Here is a 20,329-nt window from a genome sequence, read left to right as displayed (position 1 = left end):
GCCAGCAGAGAGAGGTATGTGATGTGGGGGGAGAGGGGAGGACGGACAGGAGCACATATTTTACAAGTGATTTCGGCGACCTCGCCGCAATCACTTGTTAACGAGCGAGTGGATTCCCCCATAACTTACCGCTCTTAACTGTATATTCCGGGCGTCGGGGGACTCCATGCCACTGCAGCCCCTTGGCACCCTGCCGCCCCAAGGCCTGGCCTCAGTGGCCTTGTGGGAAATCCGGGCCTGCCCCCGTGTCCCTGATGGGTCCTTAGCTTGGCACTCACAGATACTCCTCAAGCATCATCCCACTGGCCTGCTTGGTCCTTGGCTTGGCACACAATAATGCTCTGCAAGCGTCACCTCCACTGGCTGGGTCCCTGGCTTGGCACTTGCTAAAGTTCACCATCTTCTGGTAAGTATACTACTCTGGTGCTTCAGCTACTCATGGTGGTCCCCGTTAACAAGGTGGATGGGCTCTTAGTGGCGACAGCTTCCCCTCTACCTCCGACCACAACTGGTTCTCCGGCCGGCAGAACCGTTACTTCTGGTTGGACTGCAAGCCTGCAGTCCCAACCCTACGCTGCTCTCTTGCTTCTGAATAGGCCTCAGGCAGCCTAGCAGCCAGATATCCCCGGGATAGGGCTCAGGCTTCTGGCTTAGCAGTCCAGGGCAGAATAATACAAGTCCACCCAGGCAGCCGTCCAGGTGGCACAGAGCCCCAATCACCTGACTCCACCCAAATAAATAGGCTCTCCCAGCAGACCAGGGGACCCAAGAAAACCCCTGCCCATGGGCTGAGACACCCCATTCATTCCTAATCTGTCCTTGCAATGCCCATGTCTTATCTAATGTCACCATTTACCCGGCCATCTAGTGACAGAAGAGAAAAGTGCAGCAATTCCATGAGGGCGAAGTCAATTGACCTCCTAGCAATTGGCCAAGACAACTATTACTTGGCAAATAAATTTAATAGCAACCCTGCCTAAACATCAGAGTGCTACAAGTAAATCAACCCCTTATGCCCTGTACACACAATCAGAATTTCCGATGGCCTAAATTCCAATGTAATTTTTTGTCGGAAATTCCGTTCAAGCTGTCTAACATACATACTGTCAGACCAAATTCCGACCGTCCAAAACATGGTGACGTGAAAACACTATGATGAGCCGAGAAAAATTAAGTTCAATGCTTCCGAGCATGCGTCGACTTGATTCTGAGCATGCGTGGGTTTTTTCTCCGTCGGAGTTGCACACAGACGATAGGAATTTCCTATCGTTTTTTTTCCTATCGGTAAAATATAAAACATGTTCTATTTCTAAACACTGACGAAAAAAAGTCCGATAGGGCCCACATACGATCGGAATTCCAATCGTGTGTACGCGGCATTAGTATCCAATTTGTCTGCCGCAATGTTGCAGTTCCGCTATAAGTCGCTGCCACCATTGCCACCATTACTAGTAAAAATATAAAAAAAAAAAAAATTCCATAAATCTATCCCATTTTGTGGACGCTATAACTTTTGTGCAAACCAATCAATATACTTTTTTTTTTTTTTTTACCAACAACATGTAGCAGAATACATATTGGCCTAAATTCATGAACATTTCTTATTTTTTACATTACTTTTATTGGATGTGTTTTATAGAAGAAAGTAAGATTTTTTTTTTTTTTTTTTTAAATGTCGCTCTTTTTTTTGTTTATAGTGCAAAAAATATAAACCGCAGAGGTGATCCAATACCACTAAAATAAAGCTCTATTTGTGGGAAAAAAAGGAAAAACATTTTATTTGTGTACAATGGCACACAACCGCGCAATTGTCAGCTAAAGTAGTGCCGCATCGCAAAAAATGGCTTGGTCCTGAAGGGGGGTAAACTTTACCAAGTGGTTAAGTGAGAGCTGTACTTTTTTCCCTTTCGTACTAAAATTTTTAATGTAATGATTCATATCTAAACATTTCAATTTATCAGGCAGGGGTCGTGCAGGCAAGGGAGTAGTCAGAATAATCAGGGACAAAAAAAATAAAAAATAAACTGGCAGATAAATATTAAAACTTCATTAGCAGTTAGATAAAAGATAAAGGGCCAGATTCAGACACATATACGTATATATCGGCGGGCGTAGCGTATCTCAGATACACTATGCCGCCGTAACTTAGGGCGCAAGTTCCGTATTCAGAAAGAACTTGCGCCCTAAGTTACAGCGGCGTAGCGTATGTGGTCCGGCGTAAGCCCGCGGGATACAAATTTTCCATGCAGTGGGCGTGTTGTATGGTAATGAAGGCTGACCCCACGTAAATGACGTTTTTGACTAATGGCGCATGCGCCGTCCGTGAACGTATCCCAGTGCGCATGCTCCCAATTACGCCGCAAATAGTCAATGCTTTCGTCGTGAACGTAACTTACGCAAAGCTCTATTCGTGAACGTTTTACGTAAACAACGGAAAATTCGACGCTGTCCCGACGTCAATACTTAACATTGTGTACGCCTCATATAGCAGGGGTAACTTTACGCCGGTCCGACGCCTTACGTAAACAACACATGTAGATACGCCGGGCTCAACTACGTTTGTGAATCGGCGTATCTACCTAATTTGCATATTCTACGCGTAAATCTACGGAAGCGCCACCTAGCGGCCAGCGTAAATATGCAACTAAGATACGACAGTGTAAGAGGCTTACGCCAGTCGGATCTTAGCAAAATTCCGGTGTATCTTGTTTTCTGAATACAGAAAAAAGATACGCCGGCGCATCCTAGAAGTTATGCGGCGTATCAATAGATACGCCGGCGTAATTTCTTTGTGGATCTGGGCCAAACTGTTCATTCTTTGAACATTCTGAGGTGCAGGTATTGAATTATTCTGTTTGCCATAACTGCAGACATTGCACTGACATTTGCTGTGGCACGTTCTCTGGATGTAAATACAGACACCTGTTTCACACGGAGCCGTACAATAACAGCGTGCAATCTGATCTGCTCTGCTGACACCTTACTCTTCACGACAGGATATGTTATCGGGTGTGTCAACGGACTGCTTTATTTCTCTGCTTGCTGGGCAGAATGCTTTGCTGTTATCAAAAATAGATGTAAAGGGGCCATTCAAAGAGCCACTTCATTCTCCATTTTTGGGTGGAGTGAAGCAAGATTTAATCCTCCAATGGGTTTTCACTGTTAAAAAGTGCAAAGCACCAGAACAGCAGAGCTAGCCATACATGCATGGTGGAATCTCTGCTGCTAGCTATTGTGTTTAAAGCAAATCTTCACCCTCTAAGGGACCTTATACATGGGACGGATCCGTGATGATCTGCCCTGTGAACCTCCGCTTGCTCAGCGGGGATCGCTCCACTGATCCCCGCTGAGCCGGCAGATGACAGGGACCGCCCTGTCAGATCTCCGCTCTCTCCTATGGGGGGATCGGATGAACATGGACCGTCTGTCCGTGTTCACCCGATCTGATCCACAGACGGATGGAAAAATAGGATTTTCCTCCGTCTGCAGAATCGGAGCATAGCGGACCCGGATGAGATCGGATGTCAGCGGATGTTCACCTGCTGACACCCGCTATCCCATAGGGATACATGTATGTCCCTTTTCCATCCGTAAACGGATGGATGACAAAGCGGATATACGGTCCGCAGGTGTGAAAGGGGCTAAAACGTAATCCCTCCTTTCCGCTTCACCTCTGGTCCTCTGCACGGATAGCGATTTTTTTTCTTTATTTATGTATTTTTTTTATAAATTGTCTGCCCCCCCCCCCATGACATGCACTGCATGTTACATATCCCAGGAGGAAAAGCTTTTCCTTCATTAAAGATGGAAGGGGTGGGCCTTAGCTGGGTGTCATCAGGAGGAGTGCCTGCTGAACCCGGAAAAGCCTCTGGATGACGTCACAACAAAACATAGCAGAGCAGGACTGAGTGCCGCCAGAAAAGAAGGTGGACAGTGCTGGATCCGCTAGGTGGGTGAATATCTGAAATGTGCAGAACTTACCATCAGGTAAAAAAAAAAAAAAAAAATGGGGAGGGTGGTGAAAATACGCTTTAATCAACCACAGCACCCATTGCTGCTTGAAATATCCAAACAGTGGGCCAGATTCAGAAAGGAGATACAACGGCGTATCTCCGGATACGCCGTTGTATCTCTGAGTGTGCAGCGTCGTATCTATGCGACTGATTCATAGAATCAGTTACGCATAGATTTCCCTAAGATCCGACCGGCGTAAGTGTCTTACACCGTCGTATCTTAGGCTGCATATTTACTCTGGCCGCTAGGTGGCGCTTCCATATATTTACGCACGGAATATGCAAATGAGATAGATACGCTGATTCAGAAACGTCCGTCCGGCCGGCGCATTTTTTTTGTCGTTTACGTTAGGCTTTTTCCGGCGTAAAGTTACTCCTGCTATATGAGGCGTAGCTAATGTGGACGTCTTTACCGCATCGAGTTTTAAAAATTTTACGTCGTTTGCGTAAGTCGTTCACGAATAGGGCTGTACGTAAGTTACGTTCACGTCTAAAGCATTGACGATTTGCGGCGTAATTTCGAGCATGCGCCGTTCGTAAAGAACGTCCAATAGGCGGGGTCACAGTTAATATACATAAAACACGCCCACATCATCCACATTTGAATTAGGCGGGCTTACGCCGACACACATACGTTACGCTGCCGTAACTAAGGGCGCAAGTGGTTTCTGAATACGGAACTTGCGCACTAATTTACGGCGGCGTAACGTATCTGAGATACGTTACGCCCGCAGAAAGATAGGCTATTCTCTCTGAATCCGGCCCAGTGACTGCATCTGATAGGTTGCAGACACTGTTCACTGTTTATTTGAAGGCTGTCGTGTTGAGTGGTGCCATCAGAGCTACCCATGGTTCGAATTCCTGCTGAATTGGCAAAAGTTTGAACCGTGTATGACCAGTCTAAATGATGATTGCTAATTGGATGCTATGAATTGCTGCTCACTATACTGTTTTTGGAGCATTATTCCCCACCATTGTCAATAACAAAGGGGAATAGTTCCTGCCGCCAACAATGAGGCACAAGTCCTCTCACTGACAAAAATGATGGGGGCACTATTCACCCTATTGATACCAATTTTGGGGCACTATCATAGCTCACAACTGTCCCTCTCTTCTCCTCATTTGTCCCTCATTTTGGTCTGATCTATATAGTTGTATATAAAATGCACTTTTTTTTTATCAAAAAGTGTTTTCCAGCGCTAAACCTTTCATCTGATTTCTAAATTGCTGCATTTGTAAATTCCAAAAGCCAATATAAAGGAATAGTGGTAAAAAAAGCACTTGTGGGTTTAACCAATCGTGTTTTTTTGTACAATTCTCCTTTAAGAGGGCGTGGCAAGGGGTGTGTCTTATGCCTGCATACTTTTGCTGATAGGTGTCCCTCATTCCCATCTCAAACAGTTGGGAGGTAGGCACTATTCCTCCCACTGATGGGGCAGTATTCCTCCTACTGATACCAATGATGGGGCACTATTCCTCCTACTGATACCAATGATGGGGCAGTATTCCTCCCACTGATAACAATGATGGGGCATTATTCTCCCGACTGGCATCAATGATGGGGCACTATTTCTCCCACTGATAACAATGATGGGGCACTACTGCCCCCACTGATACCAATGATGGGGCAATATGAAGATATTTGCCAGCACACCATGGAACAACATGAATAGTGTCCAAACGGATAGTTAATTGCATGATCACAACACAAGGAGAGTGCAATGTTTCGGAGTCACGCAGGACCCCTTCTTCAGGCATGTGATGCTATTCCTCCCACTGACACCAATGATGGGGTATTGTTTACCCCCACTGACACCAGGGCACGTTCTTCTTCCACTGGCCACAGTACGGTGCCTCTAAAGTTCAAAGGACTGTAAAGTTTGGAGACCCCTGCCCTAAATTAAGTCAAAATGACCTGCAAACCCGAATGTCAAAGTGACTAAAGTGAGAGAGGATTAGGGTGAAATCTGACCTAGTATTTAAGGTCATGGCTTCCAATAATAAATGGAGTGGCAGGTAGCATTACGAGGAAAAGTCAGTGGGAACACGTGAATTATTTATTGCAGTTGTGAAACAGATATCTTTAAATGAGCTACAAACATAACACTGATTAAATAAATGCATCCATTGAAATGCGGCTTTCACCAAACATACACTGGTGGTGAATCAGTCACTGTCATTTGAATCACATCACCTGGAAGATTCACCTGCAGTCAGGGCCAGATTAAGAACATCATGGGCCTGGTGCTGAGTATTTTGTTCGGGCCTTTTATAAATAATAAATAAATAAAAATGAAAAAAAAAATGTGTTATAATAAATTAAATTAAAGAGAGAGAGGGATGCGCATGAGCATGCATGGAAATGACATCAACGCAGCCCGGCCAAGGCACAGAACTCAGAAGGAAGACCGGGTGAAGATGGAAGCGCTCGGGAACCGCCGGACTGATCACAGAACTGGAGAGCTCAGTCTAACAATTTAAGTGTACCCTAATATGCTTATATGCTGTGCATACTTGTACACTATTGCCCTGTACACACGATCGTTTCGTCCGATGAAAACGAACCAATGGATTTTTTCATCAGATATCCGATGAAGCTGACTTTTATCAGTCTTGCCTACACACCATCAGTTAAAAATCCGATCGTGTCCAAAAAAATGAAGTTCAATGCTTCCTAGCATGCGTCGACTTAATTCGAGCACGCGTGGATTTTTCCACAGACGATCGTTTTTTTTTCACCGATGGGAAAAAAACTGATGGGGCCCACACATGATCGGTTCGTCCGATGAAAACGGTCCGTTTTCATCAGACGAACTGATCGTGTGTACAGGGCATATGGCATAACCTACCTCAGGGCCTCTAAAAAGAAGTAGTGTTAGTGAAGTTCACTACCACTTTAACCACTTCCATTTTGGCACTTCTCTCCTACATGCATAAATCATAAGTTTTTTTGTTAGAAAATTACTCAGAACCCCCAAACACTATATATGTTTTTTTAGCAGACACCCTAGGGAATAAAATGCCGGCCATTGCAACTTTTTATCTCGCACAGTATTTGCTTAATCATTTTTCAAACGCCTTTTTTTTGGGAAAAAACGGTTTTGTAAATTAAAAAATAACAAAACAGTTAGCCCAATTTTGTTGTATAATGTGAAAGATGAAGTTACGCCGAGTAAATAGATACCTAACATGTCACGCTTTAAAATTGCGCACACTCATGGAATGGCGCCAAACGTCAGTACTTTAAAAATCTCCATAGGCGTTGCTTATTTTATTTTTTTACAAGTTACATATTTAGAATTACAGAGGAGGTCTAGTGCTAGCATTGTTGCTGGCGCTCTAACGCACGCGGCGATACCTCACATGTGTGGTTTGAAACGGCGTTTACATATGTGGGCGGGACTTAAGTGTGTGTTCACTTCTGAGCGCGAGCTACCGGGGATAGGGGCGTTTAAAATTTTTTTTTAGTATTTTATTTTTTATTTTACTCAATTTCTTTTATTTTTACACTTTTTTTGACATTTTTTTTTTTTGATCACTTTTATTCCTATTACAAGGAATGTAAACATCCCTTGTAATAGGAATGGTTCGTGACCGGTCCTCTTTATGGAAAGATGCGGGGTCAATAAGACCGCACATCTCTCCTCCAGGCTGGAAAGCATTAGATCGTGAAAAAAAAAATCACTGATCTAATGCTTTCAGCCGCGATTGCGGCTGTGTTTATATTCCAGGACTCGGGCGTGATGTCATAACATCGCGCCCGGGCCTCCGACGATCATAGAGATGACTGGTGACCATCTGGTCACCAGTCTACTCTATGGTTTCCATCGGACGCCGGCGGATCGTTTCTCCGGGTCTCCGATGGCAAAGGAGAGCCCGGAAAAGCACCAGATGGCGGCGGAACCGCCGCTATGATCGTTCTTATGGTGCAGGGATTCGCCGGCTGAAGAGATGGATATCTGAATGATGCCTGTGGCTGCAGGCATCTTTCAGATATGCCCACTGAAACCCAGGACGTCATATGACGTCCTTGGGCTGGAAGTGGTTAATATCACAGGATTTCAGGAGCCTCTCATGGGGCCCCCTACTGACGCGCTGGCCCTTGGGCTAAGTGCATAGTTGCCAACATTTCAAAGATATTTTTAGGGACACTTTTTATTTACAAGTGCTATATTTAGAGTAGCTGAGATCCTCTATGGTCCTCTATACATCCCAGTAGTAATCACAAAATAAATAAGTACTAATAATGGGGCAGAACAAATATGATATGAGGACTGAGATTTCCTTTTAGTGGAACTAACAAAAGTGTGTCCATTCTAGAGCTGGTAACATTGAGGATATTTAGTATAATTTTAAAGAACTGTTTTTGTGGGGCATAGGGGAGGAGTATGGATAGTATAAAAAAACAGTAATTAATAGAAGACACCTACAGACATCTTAAAGAAGAAACATTTTTATTTTCTTTATTAAAAAAAAAAATTCTAAGTATTTTTTTTTTCAAAAAAAAAAATTCCCAATTTATTTTTTCAAATGTCTTTATTAAAAAATATTTTTTTCATATTTTATTTTCCCCAAAAAATTGTTAAAATATTTTTTTTCAAAAAATATATATATTTTTTTTACATTTTTTCCAAATTTTTATTTTCAAATTTAAAAAAAAAAAAAAAATTGTTTCTAAGTATTTTTTAAAAAATGTTTTAATCAATCAGAGATAGTAAATAAAATAAAAATATAATCTTATTTTTTTCCAAATGTTTTTTTTTTTTTTTAAATTCAAATTGTTTCTTTAAAAAAAAAAAAAAATTGTTTTCAACATTTTTTAATCAATCGGAGATAGTAAATAAAAATAAATTCTTATTTTTTTTTTTAATTCTACTTTTTTTTTAAAAAAAAAATTACTTTTTTTTCAAAAAAAAAATTACTTTTTTTTCAAAAAAAAAAATTACTTTTTTTTCAAAAAATATTTTTTCAGCATTTTTTTTTTTTTAATTTCCCCCCAAAAAATGTTTTAAATTTTTTTTTTCAAAATCTCAGATTACACACACAGCTCTTTCATCGTTAATCAATCGGTGATAGTAAATAAAAAAAAAAATCAAAATTTTCTTCTCAAATGTTTTTTTTTTTAATTTCACATTTTTTTCCCCCCAAAAAATTATTAAAATTTTTTTTCATATATTTATTTTTCCCGGCACTCCCGGCACAGGTATCCTGTGCTTTATTCCCTATTATCCAATTGAAGGCAGGATTAAATACAATCAGTCTTATAAAAAATAAAAATCGATACATTATATAATTCTACACGATTCTATGACTAATAATTGAACTTACAAACAAACAAAAAAAAGGTATTTATAATGCTTTATAATGATTTTTTTTTTATATCTATACCAAAATGTTTTACCTTTCATTTCTATTTTAAACTTAAAGTTGAGGTGCAGCCACATTTATTTATTTTTTAATTCAGCAGCTACAAACACTGCTGACTTTTAATAAGGACACTTACCTGTCCTAGGCACCCGCGATGTTGCCCCCCTGAGGCCGATCCCTCGATCCTGGCAGGTCCCGGCGCTGCCATCCTCACTAAGGGAAACAGGCAGTGGAGCCTCGCAGGCTTCACTGCCCGTTTCCTACTGCTCATGTGGGATACACACAGTTCCCAGAAGACAGCGTGCCCCATTCCCTAGAAGACAACGCGAGGAGGACAACCAGCCGCTGACTAGGAAGAGGCAGATTAGGAAAATCTGCCTAGCAACCACCATTTCTGGTAAGTACATTGTTTTTCAATTTTTTCAATAATTTTTTTTAGCATTTTTATGTAATTTTTTTTGAGCATTTTTATGTAATATTTTATTTTTTATTTATTTTTGAGCATTTTTATGTAATTTTTTTTTTTTTAGCATTTTTATGTAATATTTTATTTTTTATTTTTTTTTGAGCATTTTTATGTAATTTTTTTTTTCTTTTAGCATTTTTATGCAATTTTTATTGTTAGGGTGGACCTCTGCTTTAATGGATTGTTTTATAATGTGATCATATACAATCACATTAATGATACTTTTTAATTAATGTGTATGTCTCTGAACTGTAACTGTAATAGTTGTTAATAATTTATAGTAATCGGCTTAGCAGGGCAGCATGAGAATAGGGTAGCTGGTGATCTTTGTGACCTTTGCAGTGGCTCAGGCGGTGGGCATGGGAAGAGGGATGCAGTGTATGATAGCAGTAGATGGGGAGCAGCTGGGATACCGAAATAGGATGTGACCCCCCCCTCTCTCCCCCCCCCCCTTGGAATAACAACACTTTTCCATTCCAAATCCCTGTGTGTGCAGCTCATGCCAAAGATGGTCATTAAGGAGGCGCTGCATCCAATGCTATCCGCCTGCGAGCCACTGACAGCAGCCAGGATCCCAGCTGGGAACACATTAACTCTTCCCAAGCCAAGAACAGCGCTGCTGCAGGTAAACAATGGCTCTCTTATGATGCTACACTGGCAGGTTTATGATGCACAGGCAGAAATATGGCTCTTGCACTGCTATGGAGGCTCCAATTCAAATTCGGGATTGTAAAGATGCTGCAACCATTGAATGGATGACATTGATGGGTGATAACAGAATACATGGAATATTTGCATGCTGTAACCGGTGCATAGACCTATGTTGTGTATCCCTTTATTTAATGATTGACAGCTGAGCTCCATCCCGCACCACGTCAGGTGGAGTGCAACAGAAGGCGCCAGGCAGGATTTTGTCATTTCCAGGGATTGCATGCCGCTGTCCATTGCTTTGTTTTGCACCTGAATAGAGCCAAGTGGCTTTGTGCCTTAGTGTGGTGGAGGAGGGGACGCCAAGACTGACAGCTCATTGCTAATCCCACTAGGAGGAGGCGTCTCAGGACTGATGGTAATGGATTTGCAATGAAATTTTACAACCTTAGGCTTTATTTACAGTAGCGTAACCGCGCTGTGTACAGGCAGCCGAGGCTAGCCAAACAATAGCAGAGCATTGTGGTTGCTGCTATTATGACATTCTGCCATCTGCGGGAGAGGGGGGTAATGTTTGGGGAAACTGGCAAATGGCTGGGTAAATACAGCATGCTGTTACTGATATTTATTTTCTATTGCCCGAAGCCTGACCATTTAGCGACAGTAGGTAGCCAGCAGAGGGGTGCCATTAAACTGGATGGCTGCAGCCAAATCAGATTCTTCTGTAGGCTAAATAAACAAGAGATCAGAGGATCTGCAGTACTATATACACAGGACATTGTTTCTTGTGTCTTCCTAGGACAGTGACGTTACATTGTTTCATTCATATCAATGTCCCGAGAAACTCAGTCATCTGACCTCGTATTGACTGGTATTAGGTATCATGTATGTCAGCATTTCATCTGTGTGTGTAGCTTAGTTTTACGTTGGATCTTGCTTTCTATACTTTTATATTTTTTTGCATCTTTATTTTAAATTTTTTTAAATATTTTTATAGCCATGTCACAAAAGGATCTGGAAGATTATTGTTTTACCTACAAGGACCCAACTCATCATGTGGATTTTTTGGAATCCTTTCGAATGTTTTATAAAGAGGGTCTCTTCACGGACGTCACCCTGCTGAGCTCCTCCGGGAAGGTTTTCCATTGCCACAAGGCTGCCCTGGCTGCTTGCAGTCGCTACTTCAAGGTAATGTTCACAGCTGACATGAAGGAAAAGTCCAACAGCCAGATCAAGATCTCAGGGATCGACGACAACGTTTTAGAGGCACTACTGAACTACACTTACACGGCTCAGATCAGGATCACGGCCAAGAATGTCCAGGGTCTACTACAAGCTGCTGACCAGCTCCACTTTGTCTCCGTCAAGGAAGCCTCTGAGCAGTTCTTAATGAGACATTTGGACGTGGACAACTGTTTGGGCATGCATTCCTTTGCAGAATTTCACATGTGCCCATCATTAGAGAAAGAATCCAGAAGGATCATTGTGTCTAGATTCCAAGAGGTTTGGACTCAGGAAGAATTTTTGGACATCTCTTTAGAAAAACTCTTGTACATCCTTTCCCAGAAGAACCTCAATGTCTGGACAGAGGAGGTACTTTTGCAGCCTTTAGTGAGGTGGATTGGGCACGATTGCAGGAAACGTGTAGAACATATATACGACCTACTCAAATGCGTCAAAATTGACATTGATGATAGCTATCTCAGGTCCTCTTTGGAGTTGCACAAGAAACATTTACTCACAGAAAACAAGATACAATCTTTACTGTATTACGCAGTTAGGAGGCAATCGCAGGAAGTGTCTAAGCGATCCGCTGCTAATATGTGTGTGGTTGGGGGGTATTATTGGCATCCCTTGTCCGAGGTACACTTGTGGGATCCAGAAAGCAACAACTGGGCTCAAGGGGCAGATATGCCAGATCATACAAGAGAAAGCTACAGTGCCACCAACCTGGGACCTCTTATTTATATTACTGGGGGGTATAGGACTGATAATATAGAAGCTCTAAACACTGTGTGGATTTATAATACAGAGACAGATGAATGGACTGAAGGTTGCCCCATGATCAATGCGAGATACTATCACTGCTCTGTCACCCTAGATGGCTGTGTGTATGCTCTGGGTGGGTATAGAAAAGGGGCTCCAGCACAGGAAGCTGAGTTTTATGATCCACTAAAAAAACTTTGGTTCCCTATTGCCAACATGTTAAAAGGTAAGTCATATATGACTGTCTGTTCCGAGAGATTGTGATTTGACTTTGTTTCTGATTTTTAAACTTTTCAAATGTGTGCAAAACTATATAATCAAATTTACATACCTCAGAACACTTTAAAGGAGGCAAATGCAAAAAGTGCCCTTCTATCAGGGCTCAAGTCCTGCAGGAACACGTGGGAACGGAGTTCCTGCACTTTTTTCACAGCAGGAACGCAGTTCCCTTTGCAGGACTAGAGCAGCCGAGAGCAGCCGAGCCGCCCGAGCCAACCCTTCACTAAGCAGCGATGCCCAGCTCAAGTCACTGTCAGGGGCAGGCGAACCTTAGTAATCCTTTGTTACTGGCCGCTTCCTGTATATGGATTCATCGGGTAGTGTGCAGGTATTCCGTCACTTCCTCAATGCCGCAATGTCTCCTGGGAGCTTCTGTCATTGTTCCCAGGAGACATTGCGGAGGTCTGCCGCGAGTTATTGCGGGATTTAGAAAGAACTTGCTTAAAAAAAAAAATTCTGAACGCCAAGAACGCGGTTACGTACAACACGTACAACGGCACTATTAAAGGGAAGTTCAATACCAGTCGTGTTAGTAGAAGTTTGATGAGAGACGATTTGCACTTTTCAGCCTTGTGCTTTTCAGTCCATTACAGCGTGACGAATATGCTATCTCCATTACGAACGCTAGTTTTACCAGACTGAGCACTTCCGTCTCGTACTTTTGTGCGTCGGAATTGTCCACACACGATCGGAATTTACCAGAACGGATTTTGTTGTCGGAAGATTTGAGAACCAGCTCTCAATTTTTTGTAGGAAATTCCGACAGAAAGGGGCAGATCCACAAAGAGAGTACGCCGGCGTATCTAGTGATACGCCGGCGTTCCTTTCAAATTTCCCGCATCGTATCTTTGTTTTGAATCCTCAAAACAAGATACGACGGCATCTGGGTTAGATCCGCAGGCGTACGTCTTCGTACGCCTTCGGATCTTAGATGCAATTCTTCGGCGTCCGCTGGGTGGCGTTTCCGTCGTATTCCGCGTCGAGTATGCAAATTAGCTATTTCTGACGATCCACGAACATACGAGCGGCCGTCGCATTATTTTACGTCGTTTCCGTTCGGCTTTTTTCGGCGTATAGTTAAAGCTGCTATTTGGTGGCGTACGCAATGTTAAGTATGGCCGTCGTTCCCGCGTCGAATTTGAAAATATTTTATTTTGTTTGTGTAAGTCGTCCGTGAATGGGGCTGGACGTAATTTACGTCCAAGTCAAAACAATGACGTCCTTGCGACGTCATTTAGCGCAATGCACGGCGGGAAATTTAGGGACAGCGCATGCGCAGTTCGTTTGGCCCGGGGATGCGCTTCATTTAAATGAAACACTCCCCCCTACTCGCCGATTTGAATTACGCGCCGTTACGCCAAGAGAGATACACTACGCCGCCGTAACTTACGGCGCGAATTGTTTGTGGATTCAAAGATTAAAAAAGCAAGTACAGAGGCGTAGCGTATCTCATATACGCTGCGCCCATGCAATTGTACGAGGATCTGCCCCAAAATGTCCGATGGGGCCTACACACGGTCCGAATTTCCGACCAAAGGCTCCCATCGAACATTTGTTGTCGGAAATTCAGAGCGTGTGTACTCGGCATATCTTTGTGAGCACCTGATCGTTCATCCTCATCATCCTCTGCCTGTTAACTGACATTTTAAATCCGGCTGACAGTTGACATTTCTGCACTAGATGCTTAAATGGAAAAAGAAGGCAGGGCAGAAGTGGTTGACAGAAATCTCATCTTTACCTTTGTTAGTGTGATATTATACATACTGGGATTAGTTGGGTAATTGTTCAGACCCCTTGAAAAATCTCACTTCATTTTAGTAGGAAGGTCTTCCACTTTTAGAAATGATTGGCTATTTTCCATGCATGTGTGGAAGAAGGTGAGCCTGGCCAAGAGACCTTTCATGGGTAGGATATGCGGTTGCCAGTGGCGGCACAGCAAAGATCTCCGCAAAACACGGACAGATAGATGGAAGTCTGAGAAGTGAGGGGTTGCCAGGGCCAATATTTAAAGGATACATAATTTACTTAGCTTAAAATATTTACAATGGGCATTGCAAAATAGAAAATATAATTGCATTTTTTTTGCCAAAGCTGCTGGGCTAGTCTGGGGTCTGTATCAAGCTGGACAGCGCCAAATAATGATACAGCCCTTGCTTCCTTCCCCTTCCTCTCAGAATAGTTGTCATCCCCTTACGAGAAGATATGGAGTACCGGAAAAGGTATCATATAATATCAAGAATATGTTGTTTAAGGAGAGAATGCCCTAATCTGTATCCTAAATGTGCAGAAAACAAACCATCTAAGTGGGACTTTAAGGGGCATGAAAGTATAGATATATAAAAAGTATAACAAGCTTTATTGAACATATTAAAAAAATATACCGTATAAGTTAAAAGAGGACAAATGCGTCTGTGCATCGCAAATTTGTACACAATTACATGGAAAAAAAAACCATAAAATTCTGTCTGTGAATACATCACAAAGGCAGAAATCCAACGCGTTTCGAGATATGTATACAATGCACTGGCCCAATAATGGATAGGCAGTCCTTAGAAGCCCTTTGGGAAAATATGATACCTAATATTACCATTTTACAAGGCTCACTGTAACTTTTTAAATAGTTTTTGGGTGGCACTTTGCTCTTAAGTCAAAGTATGTAATTTAATGTACTGTATTATGCTGATAGACTGTCTTTGTCAAGGCATATTTATTGAATGTGATTATAATTTACCTATTTTGACATTTTAAAGAATAGCTTTCAATACTGTAATGCAGGGCAGTGAATTCATACATTTTTTTTTTAATTTCAATACATTTTTATTGAGGTTATAAATAGGGTTACAGCAATATCATAAGCATCCAAATAAACACAAAGCCCCTAGGGGCGGATCACATCATTTTGCGAAGTTGGCAAGAAATTACAAAGAAAACAAAAACATACAAATCCGGGGAGGTAAATTAGAAGATAATAGGATTTCACTCTAGGGAGGGTACAAGATAGATCAAATCGCTGTGTAATAGCTATACCCTGTAGAGGAGGGCCCGGGCCTAAGGGTAACCCGGGGCCGAAAAGCCTCAAAACCCCATTTGGGAACCTGCTGTGCCAAGAGTAAGGCCCCCGAACCCCCCAACCCCCGTCCCAGACCCGCACCACTCTCACTAATGCGGGTAAGATGCTTAAAACAACCTGAGAGTAATAGAAGGAATACCCCCCCCCCAAAAAAAATAAAAAAAATACTCATCTGACTATAACCCCGAATCAAACGCTCAAGTATGTAGTCATAAATATGTATACCAAAAGGGATAGCAAACTAAAAAAGGAAAGCAGAAAAAAATGGGTGGAGTACAGCGCTCAGGGTGTTTGCACAGAACAATCAACTAAAGGGTTAACAATAGATAAAAATAAAAATAAAAATAATAATAATAAAAATAATGATAATAAAGTTGATTTAAAAAGGATCGATTAATTTGAGATAAAAATCACAAAGCACATTGGGGATATACAGTGTGACTGGTGATATTCAAAAATCCATGATAGGTTCAGTCCCAGCAAAAATGCCTAAAGAGGTTGTAGTTGATGAAAATGAGGAACTGATGTGGTTGAAGGCAGTAATTCAGGGCTGCTATCCAGGAGCGAAGTCAGCTCGGTGTATGCAAGAGAAAGACAAAAAGAGGGAAGCGCCTCTGAGTATGCTGCTTTTAATTTAAGACATAAAAATATATATCCAGCACTTACATCATAATAATATGGTGCAGTCGTGGAAGCTGGCGTGCATCTGTAGCAGACAGTCCGCAAAGCGTCAGAGCTGGGCAGCCGGAGAGAGCCGGGGAGAGAGACGGCTGAGTCCTGGTTGTTGTGCCGCTGCTGGGCAATGGATTCATCAGCTGTTGCGTGACGTCAGGTCGGACGGAGGCTGAGGGGGACCACAACGCGTTTCAGAGCCGGCGCCGGCTCTGAAACGCGTTGTGGTCCCCCTCAGCCTCCGTCCGACCTGACGTCACGCAACAGCTGATGAATCCATTGCCCAGCAGCGGCACAACAACCAGGACTCAGCCGTCTCTCTCCCCGGCTCTCTCCGGCTGCCCAGCTCTGACGCTTTGCGGACTGTCTGCTACAGATGCACGCCAGCTTCCACGACTGCACCATATTATTATGATGTAAGTGCTGGATATATATTTTTATGTCTTAAATTAAAAGCAGCATACTCAGAGGCGCTTCCCTCTTTTTGTCTTTCTCTTAAAAAAGGAAAGCAGAAAGAGAAGAAGAAGGGAATAGGGGTAAGGTAGGGAGGGGAAGTTTAATGCCTAACTGTAATTAAGAATTCAGTCAAACTAATACAGGTTCATGGGCAAGATGAATACCGACATAGTCAGCCCAGGGAGCCCAAGTTTCATGGAATATCTCTGATGAATTAGCCAGTATGCTGTATACATTTTTTTTAAGTTTTTCCACTCTTAATCCCTTTCAATCCCTTTCAAACCATAGTCCAGTCTAAAGCTGGGTACATACTGTTCATTATTATTTTTTTTCATTTAACCAGTGGGCAGATTTCTTAATCAACACAAGCAAAGGTGGATGCAGGATGTACTATTGCATTCTGACAGTGGGGACTCCCGCTGTCAGAATACATTGATCAGTGCTGCAGGCAATTGGCTGTGCATGTAAGGTACTTTAATCTTTCACTCTTCCCCATAGAAGAGAGATGGATCAGGAATACCTGCTTAGAATTTTCCAAATGAGATCAAGAATCTGTGGCAAGACAAAAAAATTGCTATTCACAGATGCTCTCCATCCAATCTGACAGAGCTTGGGCTATTTTGCAAAGAGGAATGGGCAAAAATGTTACTCTCTAAATGTGCAAAGCTGGTAGAGACATCCCTAAAAATACTTGCAGCTGTAATAATTGCAGCAAAAGGTGATTCTACAAAGTATTGAATCAGCGGAGCTGAATACAAATGCACACCACATTTTTTACATATTTATTTGTAAAAAAAAATCACAACCATTTATCATTTTCCTTCCACTTCACTTTGTGCCACTGTGCCACTTTGTGCCATGTGCCAATTTGTGTTGGTCTATCACATACAATCCCAATAACATACATTTATGTGGAAAATTTCAAGGGGTATGAATACTTTTTCAAGGCACTGTGTGTATGTATGTATGTATGTATGTATGTGTGTATATATACATACACACACACGCGTGTTTGAGCTTTGGGGTGCACACCCTAATGCAATAGGCTGCGCACACTTATGGCAATAACATTTCCAGCAGTCATTCCTCCTCCGGATTGTGATCAAAATCCGCGCGGAAAACATCCGCGGTCACGTGTCGTGCCGTCGCCGCGACGATGACGCGGCGACGTGCACGACGCTGGAAGGTAAACACTTCCACGCATGCGTCGAATCATTACGACGCATGCGAGGGATGGGAGCGGACGGACTGATCCGGTGAGTCTGTACAGACGACCGGATCAGTCCGCTGGACTGGATCCCAGCGGATAGATTTTGTAGCATGCTACAAAATTTTTATCCGCTGGGAATCCGTCGGCTGGATTTTTATCCGCCGACAATTGTCCGCTCGGACCTACACACGACCGGATCTATCCGCTGGAACTGATCCGCGGATCAATCCCAGCGGATAGATCCGGTCGTCTGTACGAGGCCTTAGGATTTGTTTTCACACTTTCATAAAGTTAAACTAAAAGTGAGCTATTGAACCTTGTAAACAACTTTATTTTATCAGCAGGAAGTAACTGAAACATGTGTGGAAAGAAGAGCCTAAAGCCTCGTACACAAGGTCGGACCTTTGTCCGACCAAAATCACATCGGAATTGACAGAATTCCATTGGAGTAAAAGAGAACATGTTATCTATCTAAACTTCAACGGAATTTCCGATGGAAATAATCCGATGGGAGCGTACACACGGTTGGAATTTCCGATGGAAAAAGTCTGTTGGACTTTTTCCATTGGAAATTCCGATAGTGTGTACAGGGAATAAAGCTTTACCTGCTAGCTGTATATCCTAAATATTCTTATGCAGTATTTCATGTTTTTAACATAAAAAGGTATAAACTACTGTATCTCCTTCCCTCCTCATCTCTACAACCCCTCCTTGCGCACAGGCAGAGAACACAGGACCTTATTAGCTCACACAATTTCTGTCAGATTCAACAGGTATTTTTTGCAATTATTTGACAAAACATCTTTATTCACAGATGTTAGGGTGTGGGTCTTCGGGCCTACTTTCCTTCCTTCCTTCTCTATTCGGGAGACCCCCTTTCCTAGTACTCGTTGGTTGGCCTCGGTTGATCATGAAGAACAAGGCATGTCGGGCCTTTTGGCTAGGTAGATCTAAGTAAGCCTTGCCCCCTTCAGGTGTCTTGCGCCTGGGGGAACCAGAAAGGGATCCAACCTCTACAGGAGACAAACTAGAGGGGTTCTCAACCTCTCTAGTGCCGTGACCCCTTGATAAAATTTCCCAAGTTGTGGGGACCCCTAACAGTAAAATTATTTTCGTAGCATGGGTTGTCAGCACCCAAGGCAAGACAAGCAATTTGCGCCCTTAACCCGCGGACATTTGACGCTCCAAGAGTCCCTTCCACTCGTACAATATTAAAACCCCTTATGGTGGGGGCGTGGCCTGGACATGGCTGAGTGAAGCTGCTTTCCACCCGAGCTCCCGGCCTGATTCCCCCAATTTCGGCCAAATAACGCCTTTAAACCGGCATGAACCCCACTAAAAGATACGGGACCAGAGCAACAACGAAAGGCACCCCATCCGGGAAGGTCACGGGCGAAATTCAAAAATATTTCAAGACCTTACAGGAGGCCCCCCCCGACCTGGGCCTATCGAAGACACGAGGCCCTGCACGTGGTGCTGCAATAGACCCACAAATACAAGAGCAGGACCCCAGCGGATCGGAGGACTGGTTTACATTTGCCCAGGAGCCCCAGGAGAATCCACCCCGGGAGGAGATGTTTGCCCTGCAGGCTCCGGAGCCGGCTGGCATGGACCCGGACATTAAGGCCCTGCTTCAGGCCTTACCCACCAGGACGGACATCGAGGCCCTGATACTGAAGCTGGAGGAGACACATAGGAGAGACATACAGGAGGTGAGAGGAGAGGTCTCCACACTTACCGACCGAGTGGCATCAGGAGAGTCAGTGTCCTCCCTAGCGGATCGGGTGGCGGCACTGGAACAGTCCCGGGACCAACATCGGGAGGCGGCCATCACCTTACAGCTCCACCTGGAGGATGTGAAGGACAGAAGCCGCCGCTTCAATTTGCGGCTCCGCGGAGTGCCCGAATCGGTGGATGCGGAGGATGTGGGGACCAAAGTGACCGGAATCTTCCGTGTTGTCCTCGGCGATCCGGAGGCAGTGATTCTTCTGGATCGCGCACACAGGGCGCTTGGGCCTAAACCTACAGACCAGGACAGACCGCGAGACATAGTGTGCCGTCTCCATCGATACACCCAGAAAGAGGCCATCCTCCGGAGTGCGTGGGACCTGGAGGACCTTGAGGCGGAGGGAGCGCGGATCCGGATACTGCCTGACCTCTCC

The 20,329-nt window shown here is 43.4% G+C and overlaps 1 protein-coding gene across 1 annotated transcript in view; it reads left to right on the top strand.

The window, feature by feature from the left end:
- The first annotated feature begins 11,480 nt into the window (after positions 1-11,480).
- Positions 11,481-20,329, top strand: part of KLHL23 (kelch like family member 23) — a 30,626-nt gene continuing 21,777 nt past the window's right edge. The window contains exon 1 of the mRNA XM_040357787.1: positions 11,481-12,706. Within this exon, the coding sequence (XP_040213721.1) occupies positions 11,494-12,706 (1,213 nt within the window). The 5' untranslated portion in view covers positions 11,481-11,493. The remainder of the gene's footprint in view (positions 12,707-20,329) is intronic.

The sequence above is a fragment of the Rana temporaria genome, chromosome 6 (genome assembly GCF_905171775.1).
Source record: "Rana temporaria chromosome 6, aRanTem1.1, whole genome shotgun sequence".
Lineage (NCBI taxonomy): Eukaryota > Metazoa > Chordata > Amphibia > Anura > Ranidae > Rana > Rana temporaria.
This window is presented reverse-complemented; position numbering and strand designations above follow the sequence as displayed.